Raw genomic sequence first — 15141 nt, forward strand, 5'->3', positions numbered from 1 at the left:
GGGTCGAAGACGATCAGTTGGGTTTCGGGTCCGATTTTAAAAGGGATAGCGATCGAGAACCAAGGTCAAGCAAGGATCGATACCGGTCGTACAACGGAGATCGTCGGGTTAGCAAACTTTCACATAACCCCGTACGAGGCAAAAAGAGAAATGATCAAAGCCAAGGTTCTCGGGTACTGATGAACAGAAATGGGTTCGATAGGCATACCGGACCTAAGGAAGCACCACGACTATCAGAGTATTACTTCAACATCGATGCATCCGCCATCGTGTCGGCTATCGGACGCATCAAGGAAATTAAATGTCCTCGACCCATGCAGATCGATCTTGCCCAGAGGAACCCCAATCAAATGTGTGAATATCATGGCACCCATAGGCACAGAACGAAAGATTGCAGGCAACTAAGAGAGGAAGTAGCCCGGTTATTCAATAAAGGGCACCTTCGAGAATTTTTAAGCGATAGAGCCAAAAACCAATTCAAAAACAGGGATTTCGGTAAACAAAACGAACAACAAGAACCACAACACATCATCCACTTGATCATCGGTGCCGTCGATACCCCTCAGTGGCTGGTACTTAAACACACTAAGACATCGGTTATGAGAGAAAAGCGATCTCGAACTTGGTATTACGCACCCCTAGGAACATTGTCCTTTAATGATGAAGATGCAGAAGGAGTCATGCAACCTCACAATGATGTACTGGTAATATCTGTACTTATGAATAAAACTAATGTTAAGCGTGTGTTAATTGATCCAGGTAGCTCGGCCAACATTATTAGATCGAAGGTTATAGAATAGCTCGGTCTACAGGACCAGGTCGTACCCGCAACCGTGGTTCTAAATGGATTCAATATGGCATGTGAAACTACCAAAGGCGAGATAAATCTGCCGATAAACGTGGCCGAAACTATCCATGAAATGAAGTTCCATGTAATAGAAGGCGATATGAGATACCACGCCCTTTTTGGAAGGTCGTGGATCCACAATATGAGAGCTGTACCTTTCGACCTTCCACCAGGTTCTTAAATACTCAACATCGGAGGGAATCAAAACAGTGTACGGGGAACAACCGGCCGCAAGGGAAATGTATGCCGTCGAAGAAGCAATTCTGATATCCTCGCCTTCATCGACAAAGGGTTCGGGCTCGAAGGGGGAACGTGATGCCAAATAGCAATCACAAACGTCAGCTTTGAACCAACTAGAAGATCAGAAGATTGACGAAGATGATGAACAAGGGATCCCAAGATTCTTCGTGGTTCCCGATGATTCCGATGCAGCCCAATCAACGGTCGAAGAACTAGAGCAAGTCGTACTAATCGAATATCTGCCCGAACGAAAGGTATACCAGGGAACGGGATTAACCCCCGAACTTAGAAAAAAGCTTATTCGATTTCTTATTGATAATATAGATTGTTTTTCTTGGTCCCATTTAGACATAATAGGGATCCCACCTGATATAACGACGCATCATCTAAGCCTGGACCCTAGGTTCAAACTGATAAAGCAAAAGAGAAGACCCTAGTCCAAGGTAAAACACGCATTCATAAAGAACAAGGTAACTAAACTTCTCAAAATAGGATCCATTCGGGAAGTAAAATATCCTGAATGGTTAGCCAATGTGGTTGTAGTCCCTAAAAAAGGGAACAAACTTAGAATGTATGTAAATTACAAGGATTTAAACAAGGCATGCCCCAATAATTCTTTTCCACTACCTAACATCGATCGCATGATCGATGCCACGGCCGGCCACGAGATCCTTACTTTTCTCGATGCCTATTCCGGGTACAATCAAATCCAAATGAACCCGGAGGACCGAGAAAAGACTTCATTTATCACCAAGTATGGAACCTATTGTTATAATGTTAATGCCCTTCGGGCTAAAAAATGCAGGAGCTACTTACCAACGCCTAGTAAATAAAATGTTCGATGAACAAATAGGTAAATCAATGGAAGTTTATATTGATGACATGCTAGTTATGTCCCTACGCGCAGAGGACCATTTGGCTCATTTGCAGGAAACATTCGAGATTTTAAAGAAATACAACATGAAGCTTAACCTCGAGAAATGTGCTTTCGGGGTTAGATCAGGAAAGTTTCTTGGCTTCATGGTATCGAATCGAGGGATCGAGATCAACCCCGATAAAATCAAGTCCATCGAAGGCATCACCATCGTGGATAGTGTAAAAGTCGTGCAGAGGCTAACGGGGCGGATCGCTGCCTTAGGCCGATTCATTTCAAGGTCGTCAGATCAAAGTCACATATTTTTTTCTCTGCTCAGAAAGAAGAACAATTTCACCTGGACCCCGGAATGCCAACATGCATTAGAGGAATTGAAACAATACCCAGCGAGCCCACCACTGTTGCACACTCCAATGACAGATGAGAAACTTTGCTTGTATTTGGCAGTTTCAAAAATTGCGGTAAGCGGTGTCCTAGTTCGAGAAGATCAAGGTACACAATTTTCTATTTATTATGTAAGTTGAACCTTAGGGGAAGAAGAAACTAGATATCCACACTTAGAGAAATTAGCACTGGCGCTGATAAGCACCTCTAGAAAGTTAAAACCATACTTTCAATGTCACCCCATATGCGTATTAACCACTTAACCACTTTGTAATATTTTACACAAGCCCGAACTATAAAGTCGATTGGACAAATGGGCAGTCGAAATCAGTGGGTACAATATAGAATATCAACCCAGGACGTCCATCAATTCTCGAATTTTAGCAAATTTCATGGCCCATTTCATGCCAATCCTCGTACCCAAAATCGAAAAAGAACTCTTGTTGAAATCGGGTACGTCATCGAGAGTATGGACCCTTTTCACAGACTGGGCTTCAAACCTGAAAGGGTCCGGGCTAGGCATCGTTTTAAAGCGGCCTACGGGTAGCACTATTAGGCAATCTATCAAAACTACTAGGTTGACTAACAACGAGGCCGAGTATGAGGCCATAATTGCAGGTCTCGAGTTAGCTAAAAGCTTTGGAGTAGTGGTCGTTCAAGCTAAGTGTGACTCTTTACTGATGGTAAATCAAGTAAACAAAACCTTCTAAGTTCGAGAGGATATAACGCAAAGGTATTTGGACAAACTACATGTGACTTTGCACCGTTTGAAAGAATGGACTTTACAGCATATACCTCGAGAACAAAACAGTGAGGCCAATGCACTTGCAAATTTGGGATCATCTGTCGAGGAAGATAAGATCAGCTGGGGGACTGTCGTTCAACTCTCGAGGTCCGTGATCGAAGAAGGTCATGCCGAGATAAATTCTATAAGCTTAACCTAGGATTGGAAGAATACGTATATTTAATACTTGGAGAACGGAAAACTCACATCGGACCCTAAAAGTTTGAGGGTCCTGCGAACCAAAGTTGCTCGATTCACATTGAATGCAGATGGAACATTATACCGAAGGACATTCGATGGACCATTGGCAGTATGTTTAGGTCCAGGAGACACCGGCTACATCCTACGTGAGATTCACGAGGGAACTTGTAGAAATCATTCCGGTGCCGAATCCTTAGTCCGAAAAATAATCAGAGCAGGATATTATTGGATCGATATGGACAAAGATGCAAAGGAGTTTGTTCGAAAATGTGACAAATGTCAAAAGTTTGCACCGATGATCCATCAGCCCGGAGAACAACTTCACTCAGTTCTATCTCTATGGCCATTCATGAAATGGTGAATGGACATCGTCGGCCCTCTACCATCGGCCCCAGGTAAAGTTAAGTTCATTTTATTTATGACTGACTATTTCTCTAAATGGGTTGAAGCACAGGCGTTCGAGAAAGTGAGAGAGAAAGAGGTTATAACTTCATCTGGGATCATATCAGATGTCAATTTGGGATACCCGCCGAAATAGTGTGTGACAATGGGAAATAATTTATCGGCAGCAAAGTGACGAAATTCCTCGAAGACCACAAAATAAAAAGGATATTATCAACACTGTATCACCCTAGTGGGAACGTACAGGCTGAATCGACAAACAGTACTATCATTCAAAACCTAAAGAAAAGGTTGAACGACGCTAAGGAAAAATGGAGAGAGATCCTGCCCGAAGTTCTTTGAGCATATCGAACAACATCAAAATCCACTACGAGGGCAACTCCGTTCTCCTTAGTATATGGCTCTGAAGCCTTGATTTCAGTCGAAGTCGGGGAACCCAGTGCCAGGTATCGATATACAACAGAAGAATCAAATCACGAGGCTATGAATACTAGCCTCAAATTATTGGACGAAAAACGAGAACCGCTTTCGTCTAATTTCCACCCAAAAGCAGTGGATCGAAAGATACTATAATCGAAGAACCAATCTTCGCCACTTTAATATTGGGGACTTAGTGCTAAGGAAAGTCACCCTCAGCACCAGAAATCCAAACGAAGGAAAACAGGGTCCAAACTAGGAAGGACCGTATCATGTACTTGAAAATATCGGTAAAGGATTCTACAAACTCGGTATTATAAACGGCGAACAACTACCAAGTAATTGGAATGTGTCACACCTAAAACGATACTATTGCTAAGGTACGACCCTCCCATATTCGTTTATATTTCGAAACTAACACTAGCAGGAGTTCAATCAAAGAACAAGTATGGTTCATTCAACATGAAGCCTTAGGTCTGAAAGCACGTGTTGCACTCTTTTTTCCTTAGACCGGTTTTATCCCAAATGGGGTTTTTGGCAAGGTTTTTAATGAGGCAACCATTGATCGTGCTAACTTAGAACGATTTAACAGTATCCGGGGCCTCTTTACAATCAACCTCAAATACTGGTGGGGCATTACCCTCAAATATATCAAGTTCGATGCAAGAATATTACTTCATAACAACAGGGTTCCGATAGGAAAATTTGTAATAGCTAAATGGTCAAAACGAACCATGCTCATGTAGATTGCTCGATCCCTGGTATAAAATATAAACACATGTATAACAACATGAAAAGAAACTTCTTTGCCCATATCTCGTGATGTCCTCTATTTCATGATCTATTGCGCAAACAGGCTCAAGGATGGACGACTAATAAGCCTACGGGCTACATCATCTCGAGTTTGAGCAATCACTTACTCGACTAATAAGCCTACGGGCTATATCATCTCGAGTTTGAGCAAACACTCACTCGACCATTAAGCCTACGGGCTACATTACTTCGAGTTCGAATCAATCATTAGACTAAAAAGCCTACGGGCTATATCATCTCGAGTTTGAGCAAACACTCACTCGACCATTAAGCATACGGGCTACATTACTTCGAGTTAGAATCACTCACTCGACCATTAAGCCTACGGTCTACATTACTTCGAGTTCAAATCACTCACTCGACTAAAACGCCTACGGGCTACATTACTTCGAGTTCGAATCACTCACTTGACTAAAAAGACTACGGGCTACATCATCTCGAGTTTGAGCAAACACTCACTCGACTAATAAGCCTACGGGCTACATCATCTCGAGTTTGAACAAACACTCACTCGACCATTAAGCCTACGGGCTACATTACTTCGAGTTAGAATCACTCACTCGACCATTAAGCGTACGGGCTACATTACTTCGAGTTCAAATCACTCACTCGACTAAAAAGCCTACGGGCTACATCATCTCGAATTTGAGCAAACACTCACTCGACTATTAAGCCTACGGGCTACATCATCTTGAGTTTGAGCAAACACTCACTCGACCATTAAGCCTACGGGCTACATTACTTCGAGTTCGAATCATTCACTCGACCATTAAGCCTACGGGCTACATTACTTCGAGTTCGAATCACTCACTTGACTAAAAAGCCTACGGGCTACATCATCTCGAGTTTGAGCAAACACTCACTCGACTAATAAGCCTACGGGCTACATCATCTCGAGTTTGAGCAAACACTCACTCGACCATTAAGCCTACGGGCTACATTACTTCGAGTTTGAATCACTCACTCGACCATCAAGCCTACGAGCTACATTACTTCAGGTTCAAGCAATCACTCAACTCAACTACTAAGCCTATGTGCTACCTTATTTCGAGTTCGAATCATTCACTCGACCATTAAGACTACGGGCTACATTACTTCGAGTTCGAATCACTCACTCGACTAAAAAGCCTACGGGCTACATCATCTCGAGTTTGAGCAAACACTCACTCGACTAATAAGCCTACGGGCTACATCATCTCGAGTTTGAGCAAACACTTACTCGACCATTAAGCCTACGGGCTACATTACTTCGAGTTCAAATCACTCACTCGACTAATAAGCATATGGGCTACATCATCTCGAGTTTGAGCAAACACTCAAGCATACGGGCTACAATACTTCGAGTTCGAATATCTCACTCGACTAATAAGCCTACGGGCTATATCATCCCGAGACCGGCATTTAGCAAGTTCAGCAACCCAATGTGCTCGAGTGTTGGCGATCTCGGTTGCCTCACTTTCTTGTACCTGAGCAGCTTCAACATCTGCCTGATAGACGGCCATTAATGCATCTGCATAGGACTTTGCTTTCTCTGCATCAGATTTGGCCTTGGCAAGTTCAGAGGCCAACTGAGCCTCGAGTTCCTCTATTCTTCTCTCTTGAACCGAGCTCTTCTCCTTCATGTCTTGAAGTTGGCTTGAAGTCGATGACAACTGAGCCCGAACAGTTTCCTTTTCTGCAGCAACATAGTCCATGCCAGTTTTCCATCCAATGGTCTCGGCCCTTATTATATCAATTTCCTCACGAAGTTGCCCGATCGTCTCGAGTTTCTGCTGCAGCTGTGAGATCGAAATATTAGCCTTCAATCCTGAATCAAGCCCATGAGTTCTTAATATAATCATTACCTGCTCGGTCAGGTCGGTCTGGTCTTGATGAGCCCTGGCTAACTCAGCTTGAAGGGTTTTGGTTTCTTCTTTTCTTTGACCGAAAAGGAGTTTGGGGGCGTTCCTCTCCTCCGTAACTCGTTGGAGGTCGGCCTCGAATCGATGCAGCTCAGCTCGAGACCGAGAATGTGCTTCTCGATGAACCGCCACGGCCAGCAAAGAAAGAAGAAAAAAAGTTAGAAAAGAATAGCAAACATAAAAGTAATATTAACGAAGAGAGTTAAAGCTTACCCGATTTAGAGCTTGATGCACTTCGCAAAAAAGGCCTGACACATCACTTGGGCCAGCAGCGTCTTCGACCCTATTAAACAAATCACTGAAGGGGTCCTCCCCTTCATGAGACCGGCTCATCTCGAGGGCCCCCAAAGCTTGGGTTTCCCGAATCACCCCTTCGGAAAAGGCAGGGAGAGTGGGCGAGTCTACGATTACTATAGCCCCAAGCGACTCGCTTGGGGCGTTCTCCTCAGTTCGGAGAGCTTCAGGACCGGTCGACCCCTTTCGATATACCCACCGTTTGTTGACTTCGGTGGGAAGCATCCTAGATCTCTAATGATTTGGGGACTCTAACCGAACCTTCCTTCGATATCTCCTCAGTCTGAGGCGAAGCTTTATAAATCACCATCGATTCAGCTGCCTTTGGGGCATCGATGGATTTCTTCATTCGGGCCACCAGCACGGACCCGTCATTCTTTTCTTCGTCGTCGTTTTCATCCCTTAGATGTAGAACTGATTCAACGGTCAAAGGAATGGTATTCTTCCTCAGCTTTCGAGCTATCCTCATCTTCGATTTTGGATCTTCAGAGGCGGAGGCCCTTTTTCTCTTATTATCTTTCACCGACTTTGGATCATAGGCTGAAGCCTCTTCCTCGACGGATGAGGGTCTCAAAATCGCATCTTTGCCCACACCTACATTCAAGAAAATTGATTTAAATGTATGGAAAGCATCTCCTTCGAACTACCAAAGATACGAGAAAAAGGCTCACCATGATTTTTGGCCTCCCATCGTCCCTTTGACAAATCACGCCACAAGCGCTCGGCGTATGTGCAGGTCGAAGCTAGATCCCGTACCCAGTTCTTGAGATCGGGGACTGCACCAGGCATCCAAGGAACCGCTGCATCACAAAAAAGGGGATATCGGTGAGAAAAGGAATGAAGAGGCAAAATAGTAGAAGATAACAGCAGAATTACACTTACGCTTCATGTTCCACTCCTCGGGAAAAAGCATCTTTTCAGTCGGAATCAGGTCCGAAGTCTTTACTCGAACGAATTGAGTTAAATTTATACGTAATTCTAAGGGTATGTGGTATAACTTGACACAAATCGTAAGAATGAATAGAAATATCAAGTATTGACTGTAGAGAATGAAAAATAAACAAAGTTGGGAAAAAGATGATTTATATATTAAGCAAGATGAACCAATTTATGAAGCTAAAAAAAAGATAACTCTTCAATATAGGAGTGTATGATATATATATACACTAATGGTAAAACAATTACTAATATACTGCCACATATTAATTAATTATACTAATAGTGTAAAAAAATTACTCTTCTTATGAGCCCATATATACATGATATTTTGATGCCTAGCTATTTTGGAAGACCTTGTTTGCCCAGCTAATGACTATCTAAACTACCTCTAGTGCTAGAGAATTTAACCTCAACTTATCGATTATTTGAATAAAAGTCTGTATGAATGAAAGGAAATAGCTACTGAAAAGTTATGTAGTTGATGTCAAATACCTAGGGATTAAGAGATAGTAGTTGTATTAATGACCGTCTAATTAAACTAAGTACATGACTGGGTTAAAATTGCTAGTTCAAAGATATAAGACATTAAAAAGACATTAAAAAGGACGAAGTAATTTCATATATAAAGATATGTGTTGCTGGATTTAGATTGAAATTACATAAGTTCGCCAAATTAAGTTCATGAGTAGACTGAAATGCCACATTGCCACAGTATTCACTTACAAAGATGGTAAATAAAAACAACTCCACCAAGTCGTCTAAGGAGGACATTAACTCTACAATGGAGTTCAAGAGTTTAAGTAGGAAATTAACTAGAAAAAAAAAGAGTAAAAGAAAACACAAGAACCTCAAATTACAGTAAGAATATTCCTTGATATCCATAGACAAAGACATTATTATGGAGAAATGTCGCATGTCATACTTCGGCATTTGTATTCAATTATTTGAAGAGGAAATGTCTTCCGAGTTACAATATAAATAGAAAACAATAATCATATATAAAGATTTTATGTATTTTATCGCCCTTATGTGTTCTATTTTTACCGATCTCCGAAGAGAGGAGTCATATAATTAGAAAAAATATTTTTAGTCAATTATAAAACCGATTTTCTTATTTATGACTTGCGCTGGCCATTAAAGCTAGACTCTTCTTACAAAACAGTTCGAGTGATTTTGAAATTTGCACGCATAGAAATCGTTCGATATAAAACAATACAAGATTCTGAATTGACAATTCCAACTATTATTATATGATGTTGGAAATTTAAAATCACCAAACAAGAAAAAAAAAAAAAAATAGGAAGAGGGAATCACGTGGTGCAATTAAGACAAAACACCCTAACCAAGTAATTAATTAACATCAAAATTTAATTGACTGTGGGTATGTATCTGAGAGAAAGGAAGAGGGGGGGGGGGGGGGGGTAGCATGATCATCGAGTCAAGAAAAAATAAATCCGATCAATAATGAGGTACAAAAAAGAATTAAGTATAAAGAATGTTATTGTTAGATCAAGTGCTTATTACCATGTCAAAAGTTATACTTAGTAGCTAATAACATGGGTACGATGGTTGTCTAAATTATCTCTTCTTAAACGTTTTTTGACTAATATTTCACTTATTCAAATAATAAGGAGATTCGAAAAGAAACTTCTAAAACGTCAAATATTATTTTAAAACAAATTTAGGTTGACAAAACAACTAATATTTGAAACCGAGTTAATATACTACTAAATCCTAACACAATGGAGATCTTTGAGGAATGCCTTTTCTTCTACTCATACTAGTAGCCATGTCCTCCTCTATAATGTCCTTATAGTTATTAGCTGTTCTTCCACATACATGCATTCCACTTCTCTTCTTCCTTACAAACTCAGTGCAGGGAAAGCTCATGTTTTCCGATCCCGAGCCGGACGACGACGAGCCGCATGGCTCGTCGTTGTCCACGACCGTTGAATGAGCTGTCTCGTTCGCCATGTCATCATCGGCCATGTCTTGAGGGATAAAGAAGTCTGGACTAAGTTGTAGAGTTGTGCATTTTCTTAGAAATGGAGAAAGGTCCTTGTTGTGCATTAGCACAAACTCTACCTGATCATAACAAACAAAGTTGTTATCAACCACCAATTAATTAATAATATGTTGTTACGATAATTTAACTTCAATCCTTTTAGTCTATAACATCTCAGTCTTAAGTTAACGGAAATTTTGCTCTTTTACTCTTTGAATTATTGATAAATTCTATTTTTCGTCTTTTGATGTCTGGTTCAGCACATTTAACCTTTTAATTAAATGGAATATGTACTTTCGATCCTTTTGCTCGTGAATCTTCACAAATTATTGAATTACTAACTACTAATCCATTCAATTACCCATGTGTATGTTAAAATATGTGATGCTACTCTATAGTTGAGGGTAATATAGCACATTTCTTATGTAAAGGGACCAAACACACATTTTTCAGATAATTCAAGGTTAATTATGCTTAGTGGAATATCACAAGGACCAAAATCCAATTACAAATATTAGAGGGGTAAAAAGTGAAATTATCTCAATCTTTCTTTAATTCTTAGAGGCTGTCATTTAGTTCAACTAAGTGAAGAACCTTAGATGCGGTCATTAAGTTCAACTAAGTAAAGAACCTTAACCTAATTGCACGTATAACATGTATTTAAGTATTTTTGTTAGGAAATCAATTATGATAAGAATTTGATTAAATAGATATGAGTACCTATGGTTGAGACTCGAGAACATAAAATTCTTAAGATTAGAAAAAATTACCTTGCACCCTAGAGAGCAATGGATGTATGGTTCTTGAAGACTCCTATCACAAGAAGTGCAATAATTTCCTCCTTTGAATTGCCTGTTTTGAGGCCTTTTCTTGATAAAAACCACCTTAGCATTGTTTATTGTATATGCCTAGTACAATTATAAACTAAACTATCAGAAAATCCAATAATCAAGGACATTGTTAACAAAAGTTAGTAGAATAAAGCTTCATAAAGCATGCAAAAATATTAGGTGATTCTCTCATTTATCCAAATTTTAATGGACAGAGACTCAGAACCGGAGCTAGAATTTCAAAAAATATGGATTGTGAATTTGAGAACGAATATTTAAAGTACTACTAATATAAATGGATTCTAAACTTAATATTTATATATATTTAATGAATTTTTAATACAAGTACATTGTTTGAGCAAAATCTATTGGGTTCAGCTGAACCGTAACCAGGCTTCTAGCTCCGCACTTGAACAGAGTCACCCGATACTTACACTGGTAAGGAGGTAGAAGGTACCCCATAAAATTAGTCGAGGTACGCATAAGTTGGCTCGGACACCATAATTATCAAATAATAAATTAAAAAATAAAAATAAAGCAAGTTTCTTGCAGAATAACTACCTGAATATTGGAGCAATCTATAAGGTTCTCTAAATCTTCAAGTCGAACAACTTCATGATATACATAACGTCTAATTTGAAGTAATCTGTGGAAACGATGAGATGTCACACAATGAGGACAAATACTTATGCAACAATCCAAACAACAAACATTCTTCTCATTCTTCTTTGCACTCTCATGAATTGAACATGGAACAAAGAATTTCTCCATGTAAAGAGCTTCCAACCAAGATGGCTTCTGAATTCCCTAAAAAACATTATGTATCTTAATTAATAAGTAGATCTTGATAAATAAACTTAATTAAGGAACTAAGAGAAGTTGTATGTAAAGGAATAATTCAATTTTACATATATAGAAGGTGAAGAATTGGAACAAAATGCTTACCATAATAATCACATAAAAAGGTATTCTCTTAAGTCTCACCACTTGAGCAATGAACAATAGCTTGTTGATTGGAGAAAGAGAGAAACTATGTTATGGATATTAGTGTATTTAAGGAGAATCACAAGAGAAGAAATTAAATATATTATTAAGAATCACTAGAGAGGAAATGAAATATATTATTCCTTGGGTACATACACAACATTTTGTCTATAGGTTCAATTGTAGTTTATATATGGTTCAACTTTTATGCATGGATAGTGTACAAATTTGTATAATACCAAGTCACTTTAAAGGTATTTGGAGTTACCTATTCGTGAAATTAGTTACATGGATGATGATGAATCATAAGGCAAATAACTTGTATATCGCAAGTTTAATTGCATTGATTCTATAAAATTTTAACTATACTGTCAGTGAATATAAATTAGATTTAATTATATTAGGATTTAAGTTATACATGATGACAGTATATTTATACTTACAATAAATTTTAACTTATGATAGCAGATAAATTATCATATTTACTAGATGATCAATTAATATTTATTAAAATATTTACCTAATAAATATGTTTCATAAAATGTTTTTTATACATCAAATTTAAACTCCTTATAATCCTGAGAACGTGGGCGCTGTTCCCGTGTCTTCATAAACAAAAATTTGTCAATCTCCTGGTGTTGAGAGCTTAAACCCTAAATTAATGGAACTCTTCTTGAATGAGCTGCCTTACATGTTATTTATTTTGCTTTTTTTAGCACTTCACTTTGTCCTTTGATTCTCGTATCTTGGTAAATTAGGTCTGAACAACCCAGTAGGCGTTTGGACATAAGAATTGTAAAATTCGATAAAATGGTGAAAGTATTTGAAATTTAGAGTTATATTTGGACATAAATTTCAGTTTAGCTTGTTTTTGAAGTTTTGTGAGTGATTTGAGTGAAAATTTTGAAAAGTAACCTTTTGAAGTTTTTCAAATTTTCGAAAATTTTCAAAATGCATATTCAAGTGAAAATTAAAAATTTTATGAACAAACACTGATTTCAAAAAAATATGAAATTTTTTTGAAAAAAACTTCCATCAAATTTTATGTCCAAAGGGGCTCCTAGTATCTTGTCTTCGCTAGGCAAGTCAAGAAATATGTTTCTGTCAACTACCCAGCCGTTTAAATTAAAAATAGACAGTGAAGGTATCATATATATAATGTATAAAATATTATGCATAATTAGTGTATCATATTTGTATAAAGACTATGAAAAGTAAACAATAATCCATCCGACTATTTGTATATAAAGAGGGGACGGACCTAGCTTATATGTTATGAAGTCATGTGTCTTCATTAACTTTTGTTCGATTTCTATATTCGTATTAAACTTTTTATTAAATATTTATAAATATTTAATTATAAATACAGTTATTATCGTATATTAACCATGAGATTGCTATAAAAATTCTATAAATTTTAAATTCTAAAAACTTATTAATTAAACATAGGAGAGGTGCGATGAAATAGTTGAAATTTCTTCGACCTTAAATTACTGTTTGGTAGAAAGTACTTTACCTCCTTTGTGAACATAACCATAATCCCAATGAAAGGCCAAAAGTTAGCCGTCCATTGGCTGAATAATCGCATGGATTTTTATTCGTGCAGATCAAAATGATGCAATTGTGGAAGAATTGTAGCCACTGAAGAGATCTTTAGCATTAGTTTTCTTATCTTCTCCTGCTTTGGAAATTGAGTTAACTATTTGTTAAGCTTTTCTGAAAGATTCAAAGTTGACAGTCCACGGTTAAGTTGGGGTAATAGTAAAATTGACTTGCCTCTGAACTTTTAAACTTTTTTAGGCAACCATATATTTCTTTGTGAAATTTGGAGTTAATGAATTTAAGAAGAATGAACTTAATGGCTCCCGAAAATAAAACCGAAAAATAAAATTGGGCTAAAAGAGAAAAAAAAGTCGGACTAAAAAGAAATCTCACTTTTGATGATTAAATTTGACTTTTATATCCAAACTAAAATGGGATTTCATATGAGGAACAACTTTTTGGTGTTCTCGTACTTGTCTTCTTTCTCACTTTAATTCGTCTTAAGACAGAATGGAATAAAGGTCGGTCGCATTGCCAACTTTCAAAAACATTTAAGTAGCTACTTAGAGTATCTTTTTATTCATATAATGAATTGGACTTATTTTGGTAGTATTAATTAGGTTTAATTAGACAGACAAACACAACTCATGAAGCACCAGTTAGACAAACTAATGACCTGATTAATTAATGCGTACTCTTTTTTGCTAATTTTAAGAAACACCCTTGTTTCTTGCACCCTTTTATGCTTTAACCGAGAGGTTATCTTGGGGTTTGAAATTTTACAGCAAAGTAACACAAAAAAGCCCTTATAATAGTAACTTTTGTATTACTCCACTTTGACAATTTTTCTTTTTTTCCTTAAGCTATTCATGATTTGTCACGACCCGAAATTTTGATATTCAGGACCGTAATGACGTCTAATATTTCACTCGCTAGGCAAACCAATATTAGAATAATTCTTTTATCAATTTTTAAACACTTCAAACAATTTAACCAATTAAACAGAAATGAAGCTAAAACAAATACGAAATAGCATACAATAACAACAACCCAGTATAATCCCACTAGTGGGGTCTGGGGAGGGTAGTGTGTACGCAGACCTTACCTCTACCATGGGGTAGAGAGACTGTTTTCGATAGACCATCGGCTCCCTCTCTCCAAGAACTCCCCACCTTGCTTTTGTGGTGACTCAAACTAACAACCTCTTGGTTGGAAGTGGAAGGTGCTACCACTAGAGCAACTCAGTCTTGTCAAATACGAAATAGCATAATAACATCATTATCTAAGTACAACCCGAATATGGAGTCACAAGTACATGACCTTCTAAAAGTTCTACAAATAGACTCTGAAATAAGTACAACTATCTCAAATGAAATGAACAATAATTAAGGAAAGAGGATGGGGATTTCAAGGTCTGCGGACGCCAGCAGATCTACCTCGAGTCTTCAAATAAGCTAATCTGAGCTGATGCACCTCACGGACAACTGGGACCAGTAACAAATTTTGCACAAGAAGTGCAGAGTGTAGTATGAGTACAACCGACCCAATGTACTCCGTAAGTGTCGAGTCTAACATCGACGAGATAGTGATGAGGCTACAACAAGATACCCATGTGATTAAACCTATGCAAACGATAATACACGTACAACATAATAACAATAAAGATTAAACATGTACTATTGGG

The 15141-nt window shown here is 38.1% G+C and overlaps 1 protein-coding gene across 1 annotated transcript; it reads right to left on the bottom strand.

Annotated features, from left to right (window-relative positions):
- Positions 1-9741: 9741 nt before the first annotated feature.
- On the bottom strand, positions 9742-12018 carry LOC104118411 (protein RGF1 INDUCIBLE TRANSCRIPTION FACTOR 1). The gene is made up of 4 exons (XM_009629640.2): positions 11877-12018; positions 11493-11738; positions 10872-11009; positions 9742-10181 (listed from the first exon to the last, which is right to left on the bottom strand). The coding sequence occupies exons 1-4, from the start codon at positions 11877-11879 to the stop codon at positions 9831-9833; spliced, it is 738 nt and encodes a 245-aa protein (XP_009627935.1). The 5' UTR covers positions 11880-12018; the 3' UTR covers positions 9742-9830.
- Positions 12019-15141: the final 3123 nt, after the last annotated feature.

This window comes from Nicotiana tomentosiformis, chromosome 6, assembly GCF_000390325.3.
Source record: "Nicotiana tomentosiformis chromosome 6, ASM39032v3, whole genome shotgun sequence".
NCBI classification, from domain to species: Eukaryota; Viridiplantae; Streptophyta; class Magnoliopsida; order Solanales; family Solanaceae; genus Nicotiana; species Nicotiana tomentosiformis.